The sequence below is a fragment of the Canis lupus genome, chromosome 38 (genome assembly GCF_011100685.1).
Source record: "Canis lupus familiaris isolate Mischka breed German Shepherd chromosome 38, alternate assembly UU_Cfam_GSD_1.0, whole genome shotgun sequence".
Lineage (NCBI taxonomy): Eukaryota > Metazoa > Chordata > Mammalia > Carnivora > Canidae > Canis > Canis lupus.
The window spans coordinates 22,369,860-22,395,628 of NC_049259.1; the positions used below are offsets into that span (position 1 = coordinate 22,369,860).

General features: G+C 44.8%; 1 protein-coding gene and 1 long non-coding RNA gene across 7 annotated transcripts in view; one reads left to right on the forward strand and one right to left on the reverse strand.

The window, feature by feature from the left end:
* LY9 (lymphocyte antigen 9) overlaps positions 1-12,654 on the reverse strand; it is a 31,447-nt gene extending 18,793 nt beyond the window's left edge. For 2 of the 6 annotated variants that reach the window (XM_038586324.1, XM_038586320.1), the window contains exons 1-2: positions 12,444-12,653; positions 8,338-8,667 (exon numbers count right to left, since the gene is read on the reverse strand). In XM_038586324.1, coding sequence (XP_038442252.1) covers positions 8,338-8,667; positions 12,444-12,567 — 454 coding nt within the window. In that variant the 5' untranslated portion in view covers positions 12,568-12,653. Of the gene's footprint in view, positions 1-8,337; positions 8,668-9,474; positions 9,657-12,443 lie in introns of all 6 variants that reach the window. The other 4 variants (XM_038586323.1, XM_038586321.1, XM_038586325.1 and 1 more) reach the window with 4 other exon arrangements.
* Positions 12,655-19,023: 6,369 nt separating this feature from the next.
* Positions 19,024-21,997, forward strand: LOC111094568. Its single transcript, XR_005385547.1, has 4 exons — positions 19,024-19,327; positions 20,303-20,404; positions 20,773-21,072; positions 21,536-21,997. It is a non-coding gene; the product is annotated as an uncharacterized LOC111094568 (long non-coding RNA).
* Positions 21,998-25,769: the final 3,772 nt, after the last annotated feature.

The following is a 25,769-nucleotide window of genomic DNA, read 5'->3' on the forward strand; positions in this document are numbered from 1 at the left end:
AGAAGATGTTATATACAAACCTAATGGTAACCACAAATGAAAAACTAGTAATAGATACGCAAAAAAACAAACAGAAAAGAATCTAACACTAAGGAAAGCCAACAAACCATGATAGACGAGAGTAAGAAAAGAAACAGAGAACTACAAAAACAACAATAAAACAAGTAGCAAAATGTCAGTAAGTACATTGCAATAATTATTTTGAATGTAAATGGACTGAAAGCTCCAATCAAAAGACAAAGGGTGATAGAATGGATCTTGCTTTTTTGCAAGACCTACACCAACAAAAAATAAATTTATCAAAAAAAAAAAAAAAAAAAAAAAAAAAAAGCAAGACCTATCTATGTGCGCCTACAAGAGACTAAGGCCTAAAGACACATGTAGATTGAAAGTGAAGGGATGGAAAAGCATTTATCATGCTAGTGGAAAGGAAAAGAAAGCTGGGGAAGCAATGCTTATATCAGACAAAATAAACCCTAAAACACATGTAACAAGAGACAAAGAAGGACACTATATAATCATAAAGGGAACAATCCAACAATAGGATATGACAATTGTTATTTATGTAGCCAACATGGGAGTACCCAAATACATAGAGCAGCTAATAAAAAAACATAAAGGAAGTTATTGATAGTAATACAACAATAGTAGGGGAGTTTAACACTCCACTTACATCAATGGTAGATCATCCAAAAAGAAAAGCAACAAGGAAACTGTGGCTTTGAATGACACACTGGACCAGATGGATTCAGAACATTCCATCTTAAAACAGCAGAGTACACATTATTTTCAAGTGTACATAGAACATTCTTCAGAATAGATCACATACTAGGCCACCAAACAAGTCTCAACAAGTTCAAAAAGGTCAAAGTCATATTGTACATCTTTTCTGACCACAACACTATGAAACTAGGAATAAATTACAAGAAAAATTTGGAAAGAACAGAAGTACATAGAAGTTAAATAACATGCTACTAAACAATGAATGGATCAGCCAAGAAGTCAAAGAGAGAATAAAAAAATACATGGAGACAAATGAAAATGAAAACACAACAGTCTAAAATATTTGGGATGAAGGAGAAGATGTTGTAAGAAGGAAGTTTATAGCAGTATAGACCTACCTCAAGAAGCAAGAAATCTCAAATAAACAACCTAACTTTATATGTAAAAGAGCTAGGAAAAGAACAACAACAGCAACAAAAACCCAAAGCCAGTAAGAGAAAGCAAATAATTGATATTACAGCAAAAATAAATGAAATAGAAACTTAAAAAAATAGAACAGATCAATGAAATCAGGAGCTGATTCTTTGAAAAGATCAAGAAAATTAATAAACCTTAGCCAGTCTCCAGGGGTGGGAGAGGGGAGGTAGGAGGAGGAGGAGGAGGAGAGAGAGAAAACTCAAATAAATAAAATCAGAAATGAAAGAGGAGAAATAACAACTGACACCACAGAAATATAAAGGATTATAAAAGAATGTTATGAAAAAATATATGCCAACAGTTGGACAATCTAGAAGAAATGGGCAAATTCCTAGAAACATATAACCTCCCAAAACTGAATCAGGAAGAAATAGAAAATTTGAACAGTCTGATTACCAACAATGAAGTAGAGTCAATAATATGAAAACTTCCCCAAAATAAAAGTCCAGGACCAGACAGCTTCACAGATCAATTCTACCAAACATTTAAAGAATAAAAGCCATTTGATAATTCCAGTAGGTACAGAAAAGCATTTGACAAACTACAGCATCCATTCATGATAAAAATCCTTAGCAAAGTAAGTTTAGAGGGACTATACCTCAGCATAATAAAGGCCATATAGAAAAAACCCACAGCTAACATTTTACTCAATAGGGAAAAACTGAGAGCTTTCCCTCTAAGGTTAGATAAACATCCTTATCCACTCTCACCACTTTTATTCAACATAGTTCTGGGTGTCCTAGCCACAGCAATCAGACAACAAAAAGAGGGGCGCCTGGGTAGCTCAGTCGGTTAAGTGTCTGCCTATGGCACATGTCATGATCCCAGGGTCCTGGGCTCAAGCCCTGCTTCAGGCTCTCTGCTCAGCAGGGAGCCTGCTTCTCCCTCTCCCTCTGCCTACTGCTCCCCCTGCTTGTGCTCTCTGTCAAGTAATAAATAAACAAACAAACAAACAAATAAATAAATAGATTTAAAAAAAGACAACAAAAAGGGATAAAAGGCATCCAAATTGGTAACAAAGAAGTAAAACTTTCACTATTTATGAATATTATGTATAGAAAACCCTAAGGATTCTACCAAGAAAACTACTACAACTGATAATGAATTCAGTAAAGTTGCAGGATTCAAAATCAACATACAGAAAACCATTGCACTTCTATACACTAATAATGGGGCAGCAGAGAGAAATTAAGAAAATAATCTCTTTTGCAATTGCACCAAAAATAATAAAATACTCAGCAACAAACTTAACCAACGAGGTGAAAGACTTGTACTCTGAAAACTATAAAACACTGATGAAAGAAACTGAATATGGCACAAAGAAATGGAAAGATATTCTACGCTCATGGATTGGAAGAGCAAATATTATTAAAATGTCCATATAATCCAAAGCAATCTATCTACAGGTGTAGTACAATCCCTATCAAAATACCAACTAGAAAAAAAAACAACAAAAAAAACAAAACAAAACAAAACAAAAACAAAATACCAACTAGAAAAAACAATCTAGTTGTTTTTTCACAGAACTAGAAAAAACAATCCCAAAATTTGTATGGAGCCACACAAGAACTGAATAGTCAAAACAATCTTGAAAAAGAAGAACAAAACTGGAGGTATCCTGATTCCAGATTTCAAGATATATGACAAAGCTATAGAAATCAAAGCAGTATGGTCCTGGCACAAAAATGGACAAATAGATCAATGGAACAGAATTGTTCCCAGGAATAAACCCATGATTATATGGTGATTGATCTTTGACAAAGGAGACAAAAATATGCAATAGGAAAAAGACAGTCTCTTCAACAAATAGTGTTAAGAAAACTGGAAGGGGACATGCAAAAGAAACTGAACCACTTTCTTACACTACACACAAAAACAAATTAGGATTAAGGACCTAAATGTGAGACTAGAAACCATAAAAATCCTAGAAAAGAGCAAAGACAGTGATTTCTGTAACATTGGCCACAGCAACATTTTTATAGATATGTCTCCAGAGGCAAGGAAAACAAAAGCAAAAATAAACTACTGGGACTACATCAAAATAAAAAACCTGCACATCAAAAGTAACAATCAATAAAACTAAAAAACAACCTATTGAATGGGAGACGATATTTGCAAATGACATATTGGATAAAGGGTTAGTGCCCAAATTATATAAAGAACTTACACAACTCAACACCCCAAAAACAAATAACCCAATTAAAAAATGGGCGGAAGACATGAACAGACATTTCTCCAAAGAAGATATCCAGATGGCCGACAGACGCATGAAAAGATGCTCATAATCACTCATCATCAGGAAATGCAAATCAAAACCACAATGAGATATCATCTCATACCTGTCAGATGGTTAAAATAAAAACACAAGAAACAAGTATTAGCAAGGCTGTGGAGAAAAAGGAACCCTCATGCACTGCTGGTGGGAAAGCAAACTGGTATAGCCACTGTGGAAAACAGTACGGTTCCTCAAAAAAATTAAAAAATAGAATGAATATATGATCCCGTAATTCCAGTACTGGGTATTTACCCGAAGAATATGAAAACACTAATTTGAAAAGATATACGCACCCTTGTGTTTATAACAGCATTATTTACAATAGCCAAATTATGAAAGCAGCCCAAGTGTCTATCAATAGATGAATGGATAAAGAAGATATGGTATCTAATACATGTATATTCATTCAAACATATATGAATATTAGGCAGATATAAAAATGAATGAAACCTTGTCATCTGTAACAACATGGATGTGGTTCTAGAGAGTATGATGCTAAGTGAAATAAGTTAGTCAGAGAAAGACAAATACCATATGATTTCACTCTTATGTGGAATTTAAGAAATAAAATGAACAAAGAATAAAAAAGCCAAACCAAAAAACAGAATTTTTTTTTTTTTTTCAAAAAACAGATTCTTAACTACAGAGCACACACTGATGGTTGCCTGAGGGTGGGTAGGGGATGGGTGAACTAAGTGAAGGGGATTAAGAGTACACTCATTATGACGAGCACCGGGTGCTGTATGAAAGTACTGAATCACCATATTGCACACCTGAAATTAATAGAACATTGTATGTTAACTACGCTGGAATTTAAAAAAGTTAACAGTATATCTTGGAAATTGTTGTATGTCAGTACACACTGAGTTCATTCACTTTACTTCTATTCACTGCATAGAATTCCATTTTTTTTAACACATGCAGAGCACTCGACAAATCAATAAAAGAAGGTCAAACTACTTGATAGAAAGATGGTGCCATAGGCTGAATGGTGTCTTCCCCAAGTTCATATCTTGAAGCCCTAACTTCTAGCACCCCAGGATATGATTTTATTTGGATATAGGACTGTATTTGGAGACAGGAGTTGTTTTTTTTTTTAAGCACATATCTTTTATTTTTTAAAAGATTTTATTTATTTATTGATGAGAGACAGAGACAGAGAGAGAGAGAGAGAGAGGCAGAGACACAGGCAAAGGACTCGATCCCAGGACCCCGGGATCACGACCTGAGCAGAGGGCAGATGCTCAACCATTGAGCCACTGAGGTGCCCCAGAAATATGGATTTTAAAAGTGATTCTGGTGAGGCCTCAGAAAGAAAAGAGGAGAGCCTTAGAGAAAGCTTCTACTATCCTAGAGTTATATATGTATTATCATGAACAGAATATTGGTAGAAATATGAACATTACAGGTGTTTCTGGTGAGGAATCAGGTGAAACTAAGGATGTGTTATTGAAAACTGGAGAAAGTGTGACACTTGTGCTCGAGTGGTGAAGAACTTAGGCAAATTGTGCTTTAGTGTTTTGTAGAAAGTAGAACATTTAAGTGGTAAACGAGTATTTGGCCAAGGAGATTTCTAAGCAAAGCATTGAGGGCACCGTGTGGTTTTTCCTTTCTGCTTGTAGTAAAATTTTGGAGAAGAGGCACACACTGCAGAAGGAAGTGCTGAGCAAGACAGAACCACCAGAACTTGAAAATTCGGGAAATCCTCAGGCTATCCGTATTACAGAAACTAAGAAAGCGTGTCTGGGGAGAACACTAAGGATGTGGCGAGGCAACATTTGCTAGAGAGATTACAACGTGACTCATGGGTTAAGTCAGCCATCCCAGCAGAAATGCCGCCAGCGTGGACCAGAGGAACAGAGATGGGACAAAAAGAGGAAAGGCTGTCAGACTTGTGGGATTCTCCAGGATGGACCAATAGAGCTATTCAGCTGAGATCATGCCTTCTCCTTCAAGAAATGGGAAGAAGAGCCCTCAAGAACAGTTCGGAGTTTGATAGGGCTGCCACGGCCTTTGCCACCATGGGCTCAGAGGGGACAGACCCAGGGGAGTTGGTGGGGTGATGTCCTCCTGGGCAGGGTTCCTGCCCAGGGCCAAGGAGGTGGGGCTGCCACCCCAAGGGGGCCGAGAGGATAGAGCATAGAGCCAAGGACTGTTCTTGAAAACTAAAGTTTAATGGAACTTGACCTGCTAGGTTTCAGACTTGCCCTAGCAAGGCCCCTGGCTCCTTTCTTCTTTTCCATTGCTCCCTTTTGGAATATAAATGTCTATCCTATGCCTGTCCTGTCATTATAAATTGTCATTGAAAATAGATAACTTGTCGGGTTTCAAAGGTTCACAGCTGAGGAGGAATCTTGCCACAGGATGAATTATACCTCAGGTCTCACCCATAAAATCTTTAGGGGATGGTTAGATAAGACTTTGGACTCCAGTAAGATGGCGGAATGGGTTGGCACTAATGGGATGGCGCTAAGATGTGGGGATGTTGAGATGGAGTGAAAGTATTTTGCATGTGAGAAGGAAATAAGTTTTGGGGGGTCAGAGGGCAGACTATTATGTCTCATCATGTCCCCTCAAAATGCCTATGTTGAAGTCCTAATCCCTGGTACCTCAGGATGTGACTGTATTTGGAGACAGAGCCTTTATTTATTTACTTTTTAAAGATTTTATTTATTTATGAGAGACACAGGCAGAGGGAGAAGCAGGGTCCTTGCAAGGAGCCTGATGTGGGACTCGATCCCGGGACCCAGGGATCATGACCTGAGCCAAAGGCAGAGGATCAACCACTGAGCCACCCAGGGGCTCCTGCAGACAGAACCTTTAAAGAGATAATTAAGTTAAAATGGAGTCATTCATTAGGAACCAAGAAACAGACTCTTAAGCATAGAGAACCCACTGATGATCACCAGCAGGATAGTGGGTGGAATGATGGGAGAAATAGGTGATGGGGATTAGGATTACACATATCATGATGAGCACTGAGTCATCTACAGAAGTGTTGAGTCACTATATTGTACCCCTGAAACTAATATAACACTGTATGTTAACTAACCAGAATTAAAAAAAAAACTTAAAAAGAAGAATGACTTATATGGATTGTATATTAACCAGTAAACTATTTATTTATTTATTCATTCATTCATTCATTTATAAAAACTATTTAAAAGAGCACTTTTAAACTTCTCATTTTTTTTAAACGATTTTAATTTTTATTTATTTATGATAGTCATACACACAGAGAGAGAGAGAGGCAGAGACACAGGCAGAGGGAGAAGCAGGCTCCATGCACCGGGAGCCCGACGTGGGATTCGATCCCGGGTCTCCAGGATCGTGCCCTGGGCCAAAGGCAGGCGCCAAACCACTGCGCCACCCAAGGATCCCCTAAACTTCTCATTTCTTTTTAAAATTCTCTTCTACAAAAGTTTATCCCCAAGTATAAAGACTTTTTAAGTATCCTTAAAAAAATGGGGTTGTTAGGGTGGACCTAATCCAGCATGACGGGAGATTAGAACACAGACAGGACAAACAGAGGGATGACCATATGAGGACATATCAAAACGCTGGTGGGGCACCTGGGTGGCTCAGTGGTTGAGCATCTGCCTTTGGCTTAGGGCATGACCCCGGGGTCATGGGATCCCTACAGGGAGCCTGTTTCTCCCTCTGCTTGTGTCTCTGCCTCTCTCTCTGTGTCTCTCACGAATAAATACCCCCTCCCCCCCTTAAAGGTGACTATCTGCAAACCTAGGAGCAAGAAAAAAAACAACCTGCTGACACCTTGATCTCGGAGTTCTACCCTCCAGAACTGAGAAAATAAGTTTCCGTTGTTTAAACCACCCGGTCTGTGGTATTTTGTTACGGCAACCCTAGCAAGCTAGTATAGGTGGGTAAAGGGTACTAACAGAGTTGTAGAAAAGATAGTACAAATGCTTCCTAAACATATTTTGGTTGTGTTTTCACTCTGCAGCTATATTCATAGAACTGGGTGTAAAGGACCAACATGGTAGTCCTATTTGTCCCAGAGGGGTAAACACCTGGGGTGGGGGGGAAATCTGCTTCTAAAAATTGGGGCACCTGAGTGGCTCAGTCGGTTAAGCAACTGTCTTCAGCTCAGGTCATGATCCTGGGGTCTTGGGATGGAGCCCAAAGTCAGGCTCCCTCCTCAGAAGGGAGCCTGCTTCTCCCTTTCCCAGCCTCTCCCCTGTTTTTTTTTTTTTTTTTTTAATTTTTATTTATTTATTTATGATAGTCACAGAGAGAGAGAGAGGCAGAGACACAGGCAGAGGGAGAAGCAGGCTCCATGCACCGGGAGCCCGATGTGGGATTCGATCCCGAGTCTCCAGGATCGCGCCCTGGGCCAAAGGCAGGTGCCAAACCGCTGCGCCACCCAGGGATCCCTCTCTCCCCTGTTTATGCTCACTCACTCTCTCCCTCAAATAAATAAATAAAGTTTTTTAAAAAAGTAAATAAAAGATCAGGGATGCCTGGATGGCCCAGCCGATTGAGCATCTGCCTTTGGCTCAGGTCATGATCTCAGAGTCCTGGGATCAAGCATGTCTAGCTCTGTGCTTAATGGGGAGTCTGCTTCCCCCTCTCCTTCTATGCCTCCCCCCACTCGTGATCTCTCTCTCTCTCTGTCAAATAAATAAATAAATCTTTAAAAAAATGAGGGGTGCCTGGGTGGGTCAGTTGGTTCAGCACCTGGCTCGTGATTTCAGCTCAGGTCATGATGTAGGGTCATAAGATTGAGCCCCAAGTGGAGTCTGCTTCAGATTCTCTCTCTCCCCCTGCCCACTCCCATCTCAAAATAAATTTTAAAATTCTTCAATAAATGATAAAAACCCACAGAAGTCTCTGGAACTCACCATAGAGATGCAGGAAAAACTCCTTGTCAGTGGTGACTTTAGCATTCTTATAATTTATCTGGGCTTTGTAGGGTCCTGCATCTTCCAAAGTCAGATTGTTGAGAGATAAGGAGTAACTGTTGAAGCTGATGTTTAGTCGGTCCTGGTAGCTTTTGTCCATAATGATAATATCTTTTTGTGCATTTGCAAAAGCAAGAGCTTTTTGGGGACGACTCCAGGTGACGTGCTCCAACTCTTTGTCTATTGAAATGTTCAGGATGAAAGTCACCGAACCCTCTAGAATCCCTGGCACCTCCATTTGGGCTGAGTCCTTTCCAGAGGCTCCTGGCCCTGCAGAGACAGAAGAGGGACTTGGTGGAGGTGCTGGACTCCTCAAGGCAGCCTTCATTCACTCATTCAATAAAGACGCACTAGTAAGAAATGTCAGATGTGGAGAAATGAAATGAAATTCCTGCCCTCCTCCCTCTAGGCTTGTTGCCTAAACAGAATCATTCATTCATTCCCTCACTTAAGAAACACTCTGTCCCACAAACGCATGTACAATAATCAGTAAAACAGACTTTCTAGATTTCTGTCCCAGAAAGGGAATTAGCTTTGTGACTTTGGGTGAATTTTTGCATTTCTCTGAGAATCAGTTTACTCATCCATAAGACAGAAACGTTCACACCTATACTATCTTTCCTTAGGGATATAGTAGAGACGGAATAAAAACAGAGTGCTGTAAATCATAAAGAACAAAAAAAGTTAAAGAGGAGTGTCTTTTAAAAAATAAGATAGGTTGATGTATGGCTAGCAGGGTGGGTAGATGGACAGGGGCATGAGAAGGCAAGCGAAACGACACTAATGGTAGAACTGGGGTGCAAAGCACATGAGTGTTCAGTGCAAAATTCTTTCAAGTGTTCTCTGTGTTCAAGAATTTTCATAATGAAATGTTGGCAACAAAAAGAACACTTCTCATCTCTGTCTCACCCTTCTTTTACTTCATTGTTCAGGGGATCTCAGACTGGCTTTGCCTTGGCCAGGGAAATCTGGTCTGTCCTTAGGAACAAGGTTCGGGGTTGGGAATAGTTAAGTAGCATTGATTCTGCTCCTGATTTCATCTTGGGAAAGACCAAGATCCCCGATAAACATTGTTACCACAGCTTCCACAGGCCCGGCATCTGTCCAAGGCAACTCATTTCCTTGTAGGGGCCCTGGGAGTGTCTGCTGGGTGACCCCAGTCTGGATTCCCAGATTCAAGGGCTTCTGAGGCTCTGGAGAGTCCTCTGAAAATTCCAGATCAAATCAGATGGGTTCAGGACCCAGATTACTCCAGGGATCTGGGTGGGAAAAATATATAGAAAATGTTAGAGAAACAGGAAAAGCAAAGTACAGCCTAGAGGGGTGGAAAGAGGCTGAGGTGTGCTCCGAAGGCCCAGAGGGTATAGGGTTCTGCAGACACATAGAAGAGACACCAGATTGGTGCAGATTGGTGCGGGGCTAGGGGGCGGGAAGGTGGTTCTCTACCGGTATCGGTCAAGCACTCGGACTTTGTAGAGAGGTGGCTACGGAGGACCAAGCTCGGGACCTAGGAAAAGCTAGGCTAGGTCAGTTGAGGTGGATTCTGAGGGGAGTCCGAAGGCAGAAGCTGGGTTGGTGCAATGCTCGTTTGAAGTTACCCGAAAGAGAGCTCTTCCCTTCTGGAAGACACTGCTTATGATTGCTACGGCATGTTAACACTGTAGAAATCACCTCATTCGATCCTCAAAATTATCTGAAAATTAGCCCCTTTCTACAGACAAGGAGCTAACATTTCGAAAGTTTTCGCCACTTGCCCGAGATTACAGAGTTGGTCAGCTGCAGAGCCCAGATTCCATTAACAAGATGCCCCAGAATGTGGTGGCCCAGAGCGCTGCCCACCCCCATCCCAGGAGGCCAGAAGGTCCTGAGTCGTGGCTGGGCACGTGTGACTGCACCCGTTTCTCCTCACATCAAAGCTAAGCAAAGGGTCACAGACTTGATAGGAGTGGGATGTGGTTCCTATAGGTCCAATCCTGTTACTGTCACGGGGAACAACGCTATAGGACTCTCAGTACAGTGACAGGAGTCCCAGTATTGGCCATCTTATTTTGAACTATGCCATTTGGCAAATAATAAAAGGGTATTTATTCAATGATCTCAGTAACCGAATTTGGCTTCCCCACCTTTAATAGTTTCCAAATCATGCACTTAGTGATTATTATAACAATCCGTTTCCACCAACTATGTGCCAAGCGCTTGCTTACATATATCATTTTTAATCATTTTTAATCTCGAAGAGAGTCTTGCATGATACGTCTTACTAATCACCTTCTACATTTAAGAAACAGAGGCTCACACGGCTAGGAAATAATGGAGCAAAGATCTGATTTCAAATGTTTCCGATACTAGGCCCACCACTTTGGAGCATGGACTATTCTGAGCTGAGGGCGATCAAGACCCTGTGGGCTCAAGAGATACTTTTGCCCCTCCCTTAACCACACAGAAGGATCTAAATTCGGGGTCTTTCCCAGATAAGGGTTATTAGCAGAGATAAATTTTATCTGAGTGACCCATCTGTATGGTGGGGCAAATATCTAATTACCAACATCTGCTCTTCTCCACCCTATAAACTACATTCCTTTGCTCTGAAGTCTCAGACCCCTGCCCCCTTCTCCTTAGTTTGGGATGACATATATACCACATTTTGCCCCAACAGTCTTTGGAATTTCCATGTCTGTGTGGTTTCCCATCTGCTATTAAATTTGATTGTGTTGGGGATCCCTGGGTGGCACAGCGGTTTGGCGCCTGCCTTTGACCCAGGGTGTGATCCTGGAGTTCCGGGATCAAGTCCCACATCGGGCTCCCTGCATTGAGCCTGCTTCTCCCTCTGCCTGTGTCTCTGCCTCTCTCTCTGTGTGTCTCTCATGAATAATAAAAAAAAATTTTTGATTGTGTTCTGTTAATTTGTTTCATGTCAATTTGATTCTTATTCTGGCTAGAAGGACCTTGAAAGGGACAGGAATTCTTGCTCCCCTAAAAGGGGATGGGATATTCTTTCTCCTTGACATACTAAAGTGGAAAGATTTTTCACCCTTCTGCCTCCTAAGTTCCTGAAACCATTCCTTGGAGACACAAGACATCAAAGAAACTCCCTGCTAGACCAAAACAGTGAAGCTTGAGGATACCCCAACCAGTGGAGCTAGTCAGAGGGAAGTGCCTCTTTGACTTGAAATTTGCTTGTTGGTCAGCTGAGGCTTGGGTGACAGTAGATTGGGTAACTTCAGGTTTATCCAACGCAACCAAGTAGCACCCCAAGAGCTGGGTGTAGATATAAACAGCTGTGATAATTGTGATGTTTTTGTGGGAACAAAGTTAAGATGGAAAATGAAAAGAGGTCATACTGGAACCCAGGCCTGGAGTCTAGGCCCTGCCCCATATATCATCTGGGAGTCCTTCTAGAACTCCCCTCACTGCCCACCTCTCTAACTCCCACTGTTCTCAGGCCCCTATGCTACCTGTGCTAACCTCCAAGGTCCTGGGGGAAACAGGAGTCCAGAGGGACAGTAGATGTCACTGTACCAGATAGCTGAGACCCTCCCTGGGGTACTGGGTCAGCTCTGCCCATTGGCCATCGGCCATGCTGCTGAGAGATGTTTCTCAAAAACTTGTAGGACTTGGGCCTTGATGGAGAGGTAGGATGAGGGGAGAAAAGGACATTCAGAGAGAAGCCACTTAGCCCAGGGCCATGAGACCATCTCCAGATCCCGCAGGGAAGCCTGAAGTTTGGAATGTGTGATAAACATGGCAGGACGTAGAAAGAAGCTCCAACAGTTCTATGTGTCCCTGGGAAAGAGGGGGTGGCCTGTCATCAGGATTCCCCTCTATCTCTCTGTGGATTTTATCCACATTATCCAGAGAACAAATTCATCACTCAGCATTTCTTAGTAGGAAAGTGTGAGGGTGAGAGGAACTAGTCTGGGGATAAAGGTGAAACATCTGGGAATAAAGTGAAACCCAAGGGGAATTACCACGGGAGAGGAGTTTCCTGATCTTACCAATAAGAACGTGACCAGCCCAGAGAGATGGTGGCCGTAGCGGGGACTTACCCAAGAACAGGAAGAGGAGAGAGTTCCACAGAAAAGAAGAGAATGCATGAGGCTGGCTCTTCCATGGTTTACTGGAGAAGGGCCGTGGAGCCCCGCCACCCGGATGTCTCTTTGGGCCCGCCATGATGATGTGCTCTCAGCTCTCGGGCTGAAAGAGGAAGCTCTTACCACAGCACCCCTGTGTGTGTCAGTGTGTGAGCGTGTGAGCATGCGTGCGTGCGTGCGTGTGCGTGTGTGTGTGTGATGGGGAGGGTTGTTTGCATCTGGCACCACAGACTCCTCCCCTTGCTCAGGCTGGTGTAGGGGTCCCAAGATCAAGAGTCGCATGCTGGGCGCCCGGGTGCCTCAGTGGCTGAGCCTCTGCCTTTGGCTCAGGGTGTGACCCCGGGGTCCTGGGATCGAGTCCCACATCAGGGCCCCTTGCATGGAGCCTGCTTCTCCCTCTGCCTGTGTCTCTGTCTCTGTCTCTCTCTCTCTCTCTCTGTGTCTCTCATGAATCGATAAATAAAATCTTAAAAAAGAATCTTAAAAAATAAAAAAATCTTAAACAAAAAGAGTGCCATGCTTTACTGACTGAGCCAAACAGGCGTCCCTGTAGTCACCTGTAGTCACCTGTTCTTGAGAGTGGGATGGGTGCAGTGGCTTGATTCTACTGAGTAGAATGTGGCAGCAGGTGTGGCTAAGGTGTCACTTCTGAGATTAGGTTGCGCAAGATCGTGTCTTCCATCTTGGTGTGTGTGCGCGTCTCTCTCTGTTTCTCTCTCTCCTAACCCCGCTCCCTTTGCTGGGACCCAGTATTGTGTTGTGAGCTAAAGGCTTCAAGACAAGGAGCCAGGGAGCCTGCCAGCAAAAACCCACCAAGGAACTGATGTCTGCCAACACTTGATGAGGACTTGAGGCTGCCAAGAGCCGTGGGGGCGAGGCTGGCAGCGGCTACCCTGACGTGACGAGGACTTTGTGAGAGACCAGCTGTGCCGTGCCTGGATTGCTGATCCACAGAAACTGTGAGATAACAAATGCTTATTTTAAGCTCTCAGATTCTGTAATCTGTTGCATAGTAATCGATAACAAATATCATGGTCCGATGACGTCACTCTTTTGCTTAAGCCCTGACATGAAGCCACTTTGCGTTGGCTTCACGTCATGTACAACTGAGAGGCTTTTAACTGATCTGAAGGAAGCACCAGCAAAGCTGCTCTGAGGATGGATGTTGCCAGGGGCAGCTGTGCACTCGGCAGGTTGGAGGACAGCATTATTCCCTTCACCTTGCTGTGGGAAACTGACTTTTTTCTTTCTTTTTTTTTTTTTTAATAGATTCCATACCCAGTGTGGAGGCCAACGCAGGGCTGGAACTCATGACCCTGAGATCAGGACCTGAGCTGAGATCAAGTGTCACATGCTTAACCAACTGAGCCACCCAGGTGCCCCTGGAAGCGGACTCTTTAAATAGATGATGTTTAGTGGTTAGTTCAACTGTGACTTGTTGGTGTCGTAAGACTCAGATCATATGATTGTTTAGGCCGTAGCCTGAGAGGACTTGGAAAGAACTTATAGGAAAGCCAAACGGGTGGTTTCAGGTGACACTCAGTGACTACTTGTCAGGTGTTAGACCCTCCCCTAACTCCTGACACTCATGGGCTCATTTAATCCACACAACAGCTCTATGCGATAAGTATTTTTATCATCCTCATTTTATAGATGAGGAACCCAGGGCACAAAGAGGCTAAGTAGCTTACTTTGAGTTTTATAGTTAGAATTTGAGCCCAGGAAGTCTGGATGGGAGGGGGAGAGGGGACGATGAGGGTGGCAGGCATCCTCCACTAGAGGGCATCTTCAGGTCACGGCGGCACCGTGCAAGCCTGAGGGTGAGGCTCTTCTGAAATTTTGTGCCTTAGGCCCCTTTCTTGCCTCACGCTAGTCCTGGCCTGTGACTAGAGCATGGTTGTCTAGAGAGAATCACAGGACACATGACCAGGAGAGGTTTCCGCAGCCCAGATAAAGGGTCTTATAACCCAGGTGCCGTGGACTCAATATTTGTGTCCCCTCTGTTCTCTCAATTCATATGTTGACGTTTTATCTCCAAGGGGATAGTGTTAGGAGGCAGGGCCTCTGGGAGGTGATTCGGTCACGAGCATAGAGCCCTCATGAATGGAATTACTGTCCTTTTTTTTTTTTTAATTTTTATTTATTTATGATAGTCACAGAGAGAGAGAGAGGCAGAGACACAGGCAGAGGGAGAAGCAAGCTCCATGCACCGGGAACCGACGTGGGATTCGATCCGGGGTCTCCAGAATCGCGCCCTGGGCCAAAGGCAGGCGCTAAACCGCTGCGCCACCCAGGGATCCCTGGAATTAGTGTCCTTATGAAAGCAACCCTAGAGTGCTCCCTTGCCCCTCCTGCTATGTGAAAGGAGAGTGAGCAGATACCGTCTATGAAGCAGCTGGTGGGGTCTCCCCAGACACTGAATCGGCTCCATCCCTCGACTGCCCAGCCCCTGTCAGAACTGTCAGAAGTAAAGTTCTGCTGTTTATAAGCCACCCAGTCTCTGGCATTGCTGTTAGGGCACCACGAACTCACCAAGACATCAGCTAAAGGCAAAGAGCTTCTAGCAGGTATTTTTAAGCAGGGGTGCAGTGTTATTCAAGGACCTGTTTGGAAGCTTACTCCAGCAGCAGGAGGGAGAGGATGGAAGGGATGGGGCTGTGGTGAGGGGTCAGGTAGGAGGCTGTCAGGGAGCCCAGGTAAGAGCATGAGAGCAGTCACACTCTGAGTGGGAGGAGAGGACAAAAGTGGCAGGTGGGTCAAAGATACTGATGATAATACAAATTTTCACCAACATTTATTGAGCAATGACTATGAGTGATGCTTTGTGCTTCACATATTTTCTTTTACTCTTCAAACCAATCCTGCTTGGTTGGTACTCTTACTATCCTCCTTAGAGACAAAGCAACTAAAGATGACTGTCACCAGAATAACCCTCTCGGTAGTGGTGAACACAGGTGGACACAATCTTGTGATACATAGACTCCAATTGAAGTGTGAGCATTTAAGTACAGTAAAAACCTAAAGGAATATGAATTTTGATATAATGCAGTTGGCAAGTGTGTCCTGTACTCACCCTGTCCCTGTCTTCACACAGCAAGGACTAATATTCTCATTGAGTCATGGATACAAAGGCATTTTATGCTGGGAATCAGGGAGGAGGCAAGCTGAGTTTGGCATCTCCAGTTTCTCTGTGTCCTTGGGCCAGGTCAGCAACTGCCAGGGGCCAATGACTGGAAAATTTCTGGAATCCCTGCTACTGTCCCAGAAGTCCAGCCATGCACAGGCACCAGAATCATCCATCAACTGGGCATCACCCCCAGGGAGCATCAAATCCCAGCCTGAGCTGTAATTTGGATCCTGCAGCCACTGTCCCACGTTCCACTGCACTGATCCACCACCAGTTCCTAACCAGCCCTTCGTTAACTTTGCAAGTAAAATGACCCTGCGTTTTATACAACTGTATTTTTTTTGACATCACTTTTAATATTATGTGGGTTTTTTCAAAAGATTTTATTTATTTATTCATGAGAGGCAGAGAGAGAAGCAGGCTCCATGCAGGGAGCCCGACGTGGGACTCAATCCAGGGTCTCCAGGGTCATGCCCTGGGCTGAAGACGATGGTAAACCGCTGAGCCGCCGGGGCTGCCCTATTATGTGAGTTTTTGACGTGTTTATAACTCCCGTAGATTAGAATATGAAAAGAATACAGAATCTCAACAAGTTTAAAGCTTTTTACACTTAAATGGAGAGATAGTTAAATATCTCAAGAGCTAAAAGAAATGCAACAACAAGTCCAGTGCTATAGTTACAGCAAAGGGAAGAATTAGACGATATCACAGTGTGCAAGTTGAATCGAGGGACACAGGCTATGAGACTAGCCTTCTTTTAAAAAGATTTATTTATTTATTTGAAAGAAGGAGAGAGCACATGCGTGCACATGAACGAGTGAGTAGAAGGAAGGGCAGAGGGAGAGAATCTTGAAGCAGACTCCCATCTCAGAGCGGAGCCCAGTGCGGGGCTCCATCCTGCAACCATGAGATCAGGACCTGAGTCAAAACCAAGAGTTGGACACTTAACCGACTGAGCCACCCCGGCACCTGAGACCAGGCTTTTAGAGGACATCAACAAAGCAGATAAAGGCACCTGGGTAGGTACCATGAGTAGATGTCTCAGTGATGTTTCTGGTCAGTAAGCAACCTTAGTTGGTGGAGCAGGTGCCCCAGAAAATAGCTGGAATCCAGATGACATAACCGTGTCCTTTATGAATCTTTCAGTCCTGGATAGATAAGGAACTCAGGGTAGGCATGTTCAGGGTATCAGTTAGTACTTTTTGTTTACATATATGTGTTATTTGAGACATCAGGCTTACTTTAAAAAAAATTTTTTTTTTGACATCAGGCTTACTAATGTGATAGTTAACTTTGTGGTTCTGATTTGAACTATGCGTTTGAACAACTGATTTACATTTGTGATTTTATTTTTTTTAATTAATACATTTTTTGTTGAAGCATGCTTGGCACACAATGTTACATGAGTTTCGGGTGTACGACATCGTGATTGGACAGGTCTATACGTTATGCTGTGCTCACCGCATGTGCAGCGGCCGTCTGTCACAACACAGCACTATGACAGTTGAATTGAAGTCTGTATGAAGTATTGAATATTTGAAGAAAACTTATGAATTGCCATACTAATAAGCTCAATGTACTAAATTTACAAGCCTTCTTGTATTTGGGGAGTCTTATTTATTGATTCAAATACTTTGTCTAAGGTGGGCGGGCGGGATGGGGGTAATAGGTGATGGGGATGAAGGTGTGCACGTGTCGTGATGAGCGCCGAGAGATGCATGGAAGTGTTGAATGACTATACTGTGCACCCGAAACTAACACAACCCCGTATGTTGACTCTCCTGGAATAAAAATAGTAATACTAAAAATATATTTATATCTTATGTCTTAAAAAAAGAAAAGCAGAAGAACTCTATCGTAAGGTCTGTTTTCAACTCTGAAAAAAACAAAAGTCTTTTAAAAGGAAACTAAATGGATTACGTTCAATAGTGAGATTTAAAGTCCTTAAAGAAATCCATTTATAAATTTGTAAAGTGTCAAATATTATCAATAGCCTCCCAAAAGGAGGTTAAGGGCTGCCTCATTTGTAAATGGAATATGATTTACAAGCTGAACTGCCCTTGAGACTGGTCAAAGTTCAAAAACTTTTTTTGGTAAATTTAATATGAATTCTTAAAAGCAATAAAGCCTATGGATAATTTTTTTATACACAAAAATCATTTTCAAGGAAATAAATGATAATGGGGAAGTCTTCTTGGGAAGTAGTTTGCTAAGATCATAGGTAAGCAGCAGAGGCATGTTTCAAATCAGAAAGCTTCATATCCACCCCACTGTACCCACACGCAAGGCTAAAGCATCCTACTTTGTTTTTCCATCAACATGATTTTCTTTCCTACTAGCCTGTGAGGACCATGGTTGTAGAGACTTCCTATCATCTTCTCTCAGGCCCCTTGGCACAGTGCCTTTGTGGCACCCAGCAGGAGCTGGTATGTATGAGGAATAAATGAGTGAGGAGAACTCAGTGAGAATGGTATCCAGAAGTCCAGGAGAGGAGAGAATTTCAAGTAGGGAGGGTCCCAGTGTCAAACTTAATTGGCGCTCCTATAGGATAAGGACCAGAGTCTATAAGCTATGACCAAGGGGAGGTCATTGGTGACCTTTTTCAAAGCAACATGTGGATTCTTTTCAACAAGTCTTGTTGGGGCACCTGACCTCCATTCACTGAAGGCCAGGGAGATACTTGTCAAAGTCTGAGAAGTAAGGGGCCTGACGGGAGACACTAGTCACAATGACATCCTCATGGACATGTCAACTGTCTGCAGAGCCTAGCAGAGCCACGGGGACTATTTGGTGTAGAGAGGTGGGGAAGGGAGCATCACACCTGTGTCTCCTCTCCTCTTTCCCTCCCTCTACCCATGGATCAGGACTTTCACGCAACTCCTTCAGTCATATCACCAAAAGCACAAATTACGAAATAATATCTGACCTCGTCGCTCGTGGTTGGAGGTAGAGGTGGTCCTAAAGGTCTTATTTCCTGGATTTTTCCTACCCTGTTTCTGTGCTAAAGAAGCTACAGCCAGCAGCCTGTGCTTTCCTCCTTTCTGTCTTTGGGTCGTTCTGGGCTCGCTCTTCTCTGCCTGTTGACTCAATGTCTGCTATGCACTTAGCAATCATGTAGGAGCTAAGCCCCTACTACGTGCTGACACTGAGCTAGTCAGTGGGAATTGAAAGATGAGAAAGAAAGGCTAAGGTGAGGTGGGTGAGGCAGGTGGCAGAGATTAGGGCGATCCAGTAAGCAGATTTGCTGGAGTCAATTTACAGGGCTGAGAAAACCCAAGGCATTTTGGGAGAAGAGTCTAGAAATAGTCTGCTGTGACTGGAGTTCAAGATCAGAGAAGTGGTGACGTGGCATGAGGTCAAGGTTGACGAGAAGCAAGAGAACAGGAAAAACTTTATCTACCAGAGCTGTGAGCCTGGACTTTACCTTGCAGGAGTGGGGGACTTCTGAAGGGTTTATAGCATGGCTGTGACATTATCAACTTTGACTTGGAAATAGCTCCCCTGGTCTTTTTCTCACGTGTCCCCTCATCTCTACCTCTTGTGACTCCGAAGCTACATGTGATTATTGTGGTGAACTCTAAAAGGAGGAAGTGTTTGTGGGCTGACATTTACATGTCCACGTTGGCCGGCTGTCTTGAGGCAGGCCAGTCTGCTGGGGCTACCGTGGGTCTCTCTCTACCAGGGTCCTTGCTCCTGCTTGGTCTTCTCATGGGTAAGTCTCTTCCCGCCACTACCTCCCGGGCACCCCTCCCTGCCTGCAGCACTCTAGCCATGGGTGGTTTTCCCTGAAGATGCTGCCTCCCTGGGAGCCAGGCTCCATGTGTGTACGCATGTCTGCGTGCATGTGTGTGCGTGCGCGTGTGTGTGTGTGTGTGTGTGTGTGTGTGTGTGTGTGGTGCATGTGCTACCATCTCAGACTGGGCAGGCCCAGACTGTGTCCTTGTCACTCTCACATTTCTTCTGCTAATGAGTCACAGGGAACCTGGGTTTCTCCACACCGGCTGATGGTGGCGGCATGAGATCGGGGACTTGTTCCGTCTTCATCTTGCCATTTCAAGCATGATCCTCTTTTGGATCTTTGCCCCTCCTCCCTCTTCCACCAGCCCCCCCGGGAGTCAGCCTTCATCAGGAATTGAACTTGCTGTGTCCCATAAACGACTTCAGTAGGAGATCTCAAAGCTGGCACTTAGCAGCTGTTTCTGTCCTTCTAGATTGTTGCTGCTTGCTTTTGTCGCTGAGGACCTGAGTGGTGGCAAGAGACAGGCATGGGAACCAGAGGTCAGGGGAAGGAAGCTTCTGAGAAATCTGCAGGAGGGGCCAGGCTTTGATCTTTGTCTTGAGTTTCAAGCTTTTGCTTTCATTCTCCTTCAGGGAAAAATCAGCATGTGTGGTTTGAAGGCCACCTGCCTCAGGATTGTCCCCACAGGCTTTTGGGGAGTCAGGCTTTGGGGAGTCCCCTAGGCCTACTGATGAATCCCTTGCTGCATTTAAAACTTGGTGGTGAAGGGAAGCAAAAATTCTTATCTACCCTCAAGGCCTCCTACCTGAACTTATGTGAGATAGATAACAGAAGAGAGAGAAAAAAGAAAAAAAAAAACCTCAAAGTTTTATGACCTGAGCATGGAGGCCCAATAATGAAATTGAGACCTAAAGAAATGACAGAGGAGGCCATTTCTGTACTTTCTAGACAGAGAGACCATACATCTGTGAGGAATTGACAGGACAAAGAAAACGTCCCGTCGGGAGCTTCAACTAGTGAGGAATTTTAAGCAGAGTTTGGGCTGCAGGGGTAAGTAAGTTAAAAAATAACAATAAAAAATAAACAAGGGTTGTTTGTCAGCCTTCTCAGCTCTAAATTTCTCATCTCTGGTGATCAGGAGACTCTTTACCTCCTGGTCCAAGTCTGCCTTCCACATGGGAGATCCGTGTCCTGCTTTCAGGGGACAGAGGAGGGCCTGGGTGTCCTTGCACTAACTGGCTTTTAAGTAACTTATTTAAATAATCAATATGCCCAAGTGGCCCACCTTGGGGTAGCCTGCCCTTGGCCCCAATCACAGTTTACAAAGAACCTTTACATAAATTACAAAAAGAACCCTTGATCTCCACATCAGACTTCTGATATAGAGAAGGCAGACAGGATCACACACACTTTTACAGATGGTGAACCGAGGCTTGGGGAGAGTAGGTGACGTTTTCTGGCACAAGTCTGGTAATCTGCAAATGGAAGCCAGCACGGCCCAGCGGTGGGAACATAGTAGCACCATGGAAATTTAGAGAACGGTGTCCTCGGCCAAGGCAGCAGAACTGGCATGGAGATTCCTGCACGGCCCTCCTCAAGGCTCCTCACCTCTCCTTTCCTGTCCCCGCACAGAGCAAGCTCTCTCTGTGGCATCCAGGCCAGCCCCTTGGTGGTCCCTGCCCCTGGGAGCATCTCCCAGGCAAATGGCAAAATAACGGGTAAGACAGGCCCTGCCTCAAAAAATGTTCATGGTTCTTCAGTTCAGTTCTGGAAACATCTACTAGGGCTCTCGTGTGCCAGGTCTTGTGCTGTGTGTGTGTGTGTGTGTGTGTGTGTGTGTGTGGTGGGACGGAGGGTCAGCAGGACTCAGGGAGGAATTATGTATCGTGAAAGCCCATTGCTGGCAGTACAGTGTCATTGGCAGAGCACCAGCTTTGGGGTCAGGTGAACTTGGATCTTCATGTGGACTCGGCTGCTACCTAGCTGGTGACTTTGGACAAGTTTCTTAAGCTCTTTGTGTCTCATGATCTTTATCTTTTAAGTGGGAAGAATATCTGTCTTACAAGTTTATTGGGAAGTTAGATAAAATAACGTGTTTACCCTGCTCGGCATGGTGTCTGGCATTTGGGATTCATGTCCTGATCTGATGATCCCTCTGTGTCTCCCCTCACCTGAATCCAGAAACAGAATTTGGACCCAGAATCTCCACGCATGTTCACTGCAATTAACCCTGAGGCTAAACCACCAGCCTTCCTTTCTCACTCAGATATTAATTTCCTTCCATCTTCTCTCCTTGGGGAGCTTGGGAACTTGGGTGAAGACATGCACACAGCTATCTGTAGCAGACAGGATGATGTAAATGCTTAAAAATAGACTAAAAATGGATGAAAGACCTAAACATGAGACAAGAATCCATCAAAATCCTAGAGAACACAGGCAGTGTTCTCTGTGACCTCGGTCACAGCAATTTTTTGCTAGACACATCTCCAAAGGCAAGGGGAACTAAGGTAAAAGTGAACTTTTGGGACCTCATCAAGATAAAAAGCTCTTGCACAGCGCAGGAAACAGTTGACAAAACCAAAAGACAACCTAGAGAATGAGAGAAGATATTTGCAAACATCTTATCAGATAAAGGGCTCACTCAAGGGACGCCTGGGTGGCTCAGTGATTGAGCGGCTGCCTTCGGCTCAGGGCGTGATCCTGGAGTCCCGGGATCGAGTCCCGTGTCGGGCTCCCTGCATGGAGCCTGCTTCTCCTTCTGCCTGTGTCTCTGCCTCTGTCTCTCTGTGTCTCTTGTCAATAAATAAATAAAATCTTCCAAAAAAAAAAAAAAAAGGGCTCACTCAAAAAACAAAAAATCCAATGAAGAAATGGGTAGAAGACATGAACAGCCATTTCTCAGAAGAAGACATGCAATTAGCCAACAAACACATGAAAAAATGCTCAACATCAGTCAGCATCAGAGAAGTATGAATCAAAACCACAATAAGATATCATGTCATACCTGGCAGAGTGGCTAAAATTAGACAGTCAGGAAATGACAGATGTTGGTGAGGATGCGGAGAAAGGGCAACCCTCTCACGCTGCTGGTGAGGATGCAAGCTGGTGCAGCCGCTCTGGAAACCAGTATGGTGGTTCCTCAAAAAGTTGAAAACAGAGCTGCCCTACAACCCAGCAATTGCACTACTAGGAATTTACCCCAAAGATGCAAATATAGTGACCCGAAGGGGCACCTGCACCCTGGTGTTCATAGCAGCAGTGTCCACAGCAGCCAAGCTATGGAAAGAGCCCAGATGTCCATCGACAGATGAATGGATAAAGAAGACGTGGTATATATATCTATATATATATAGTGGAATATTACTCAGCCGTCAAAAAAGAAATATTGCCATTTGCAACGATGTGGATGAAACTAGAGGGTATTATGCTAATCGAAATAAGTCAATTGGAGAAAAACAATTCTCATATGATCTCACTCATATGTGGGATTTAAGAAAGATCAAAGGGAAGAGAGGAAAAAATAAAACAAGATGAAATCTGAGAGGGAGGCAAACCATAAGAGACTCTTAATCATAGGAAAGAAACTGAGGGTTGCTGGAGGGGATGGGGGTGGGAGGATGGGGTAACTGGGTGATGGGTGTTAAGGAGGGCACGTGATGTAGTGAGTACTGGGTATTACATAAGACCTGATGAATCACTGACCTCTACCTCTGAAACTAGTAATATATATTACTTAATTGAATTTAAATAAATAAAAAGGGCAGCCCCGGTGGCTCAGCGGCTTAGCGCCGCCTTCAGCCCAGGGCGTGATCCTGGGGACCCGGGATCGAGTCCCACGTCGGGCTCCCTGCATGGAGCCTGCTTCTCCCTCTGCCTGTGTCTCTGCCTTTTTCTCTCTGTGTCTATGAATAAATAAATAAAATCTTTAAAATAAATAAATAAATAAATAAATAAATAAATAAATAAATAAATAAATGCCAACAAAAGCACAGGCTGAAGGAAACCAGGGATCGGTGTGGCTGGACCGAAGTATGGAGCCCAGCATGGGAACAAAACTTGAATGAATCAGGCCTGATGAGTTACCAAACTTGAGGGTGCGAGGATGAGCCAAGGTCTTCAGTCGGGGTGGGGGCCTCCACTCGAATTTCAGGCCCTGGGCCCAGTGTGGGGCGAGGAGGGTGTAGCTGGTGCCAACACCTGCTGCCTTGATATACTTCCCTTTGGCTACATGATTCTACAGGTGGAGCCAAGGTAGCTCCACAGAAGTGGACACTGGGCTGTCGAGTGGATTCTGTGGTATGTGCCCAAGACACGGGCCTGCCTCTGTGTGGGTCCTACTTGGGGTGCCCACTCCCACAGGACAGCAACCCCTCTCCCACCCCTTGTCCCCACAGCTACAGTCATAGGACCTCTCGGGTCAACTTTTGACAAAGAGACACCACCTGGCCTGGGAACGGTCGCGTCCTGAACCAGGACCCCCATTCTTCCTTGAGCCGCGCAGCCTTGTTTTTCTGAACCACCGTGCGGCACACCTGGGTCAGTTTCAGACTTTCTGTTTCCCGGGACAGTTGTCAGTGTTGCAAAAATACTCCAACCGTCACACTACTGAGCGATGGTTTCTCACATTTCTCTGCAAGGGTGCTGGAGTTTTGGTGAGGGGGCAAACAAGGTGCTGTCACTAACTTATTCCAGTGACATCAAGAATCTTTAATAACACCAATCCTGAGGTATTTACTTGCATTGTCTCATTTAACCCCCCAAAAATCCTGGAAGATGGCACTCCCTGTTACACAGGTGAGAACACCAGGGCTCAGGGAGCGTAGTAACCTCCCAAGATCACACAGCTAGGACCTAGCAGGAGTTTGAGCTCGGGCAGCGTGACTAGTGCCCTGGTGTTTCCGCTCTTCTCCGCAGTAGCCTGGTGCTGAATGACGGTCCCCTGACCACCCTTTGCCTTGCACTAGCCTTCCTTCTAGAAAGAAGTTCCCAGAACACTGGCTGGGCCTCAGAACGGGCTCCTGTCCAGCAGCGTCTGAACAAGCCATTCTGGGGGACGCTACAAGGCACTTTCTGCTGTGGTGGGGCCGGGCTAGGTGAGCTCTGCTCCTGTTGCCTGGATCAGCAAGAGGGTGGCCCAAGTAACAGTAGAGATCGTCCCCCTCGGCACCTCCCAAGAGTTTTCCTTCTTCCTCCTTCTCTGCAGCACCTGCAATCCTAGCACAGCATCTATTAATTATTTTTATTATATGTGCATTTGTTAATGTAAACGCTGAAGGAGACCACTTTGGTGTGAAGGGAAGGCACGGCCTTGTGCTCTTGTCCTACCACCGACTAGCTCTGTTGTCTCGAGCAAGCCACCTAATTTCTTTGGGTCCCGGTTTTCTCACCTATAAAATGGGAATAATAATCACTTACCAGCCTCTCAGGCCTGCCGTGAGCCTCTGGCTTAGTCGGGCTGCCCCTGAAGCTTCTGATCTGTGTCTCTGCAGGGCCAGGGGTTTCCAGAGAGGACCCAGACCCTGTGATGGTAACTGGGACCCTAGGCGGGTCTGTCACCCTGCCCCTGCAGCTACAGCCAGGACAGCCTGTGGAGAGCATCTCCTGGATGTCCCGTTCAGTCTCCATGGCAATAGCCATCATAACCTTGGCAGAAGCAGGAGGGCCAGACACCTTTTATCAGGCAGAAACCCGGTACCAGTGTCATGTGAGTGTGGTAAGCCCAGGCCACAGCTTGCAGAGCAGCGACCTGAGCTGGAAGGACGCCCTACCGAGCCCACATTAACCCGAGGAACTCACACATCACCCACACCCGAGAGTACAGTCTGCGAGTCTATGCTGAGTGTCCTCTGGACGGTAACAGGTATGAGGGTGGTGCTCATCTCTTTGAGTAACATTTACACTTTTGTTTCTGATTACAAGGTTGATAGGTGCGCACTGTAAAACAACAGGACCTCTGGGTCTGTGGTGGGCAGAGAATGGGGCCTCGGCCCCGAGAACCCAGTCCTGCCACAGCCTACTTGAGTGGCCTAGAGCTTCCTCGGTGCTAAAGTAGGAGCGCTACTGTGGTGAGAATAAGGCGAGACAGTCTGGACAGACACACGGGAAGGCTGTGATCATTCTGCTTAAAGATCTTTAAAAATTGTTTCAGGAGGGAAAACTGCAAGAGAAATGTCAGAGGTGGGTGTCTGTCACCCCAGCAGCAAGGGAGGGCCGGCTGATTCAGCCTGTAGAGACACAGTCAGCCGGGTTCAGATCCAAGCACCTCATTACTCATGTAGATAGTGAAAGAGCACCCCAGGTCCTTCACACCAGAACTAATGACAAGGGGGCCGGTTGACCACAGATGCAGGTGCCAGAAGGCCCTGTCACCACAGAAACAAGCTGGGACTGCAGTCAAGGGTGGTAGAGGCTGCAG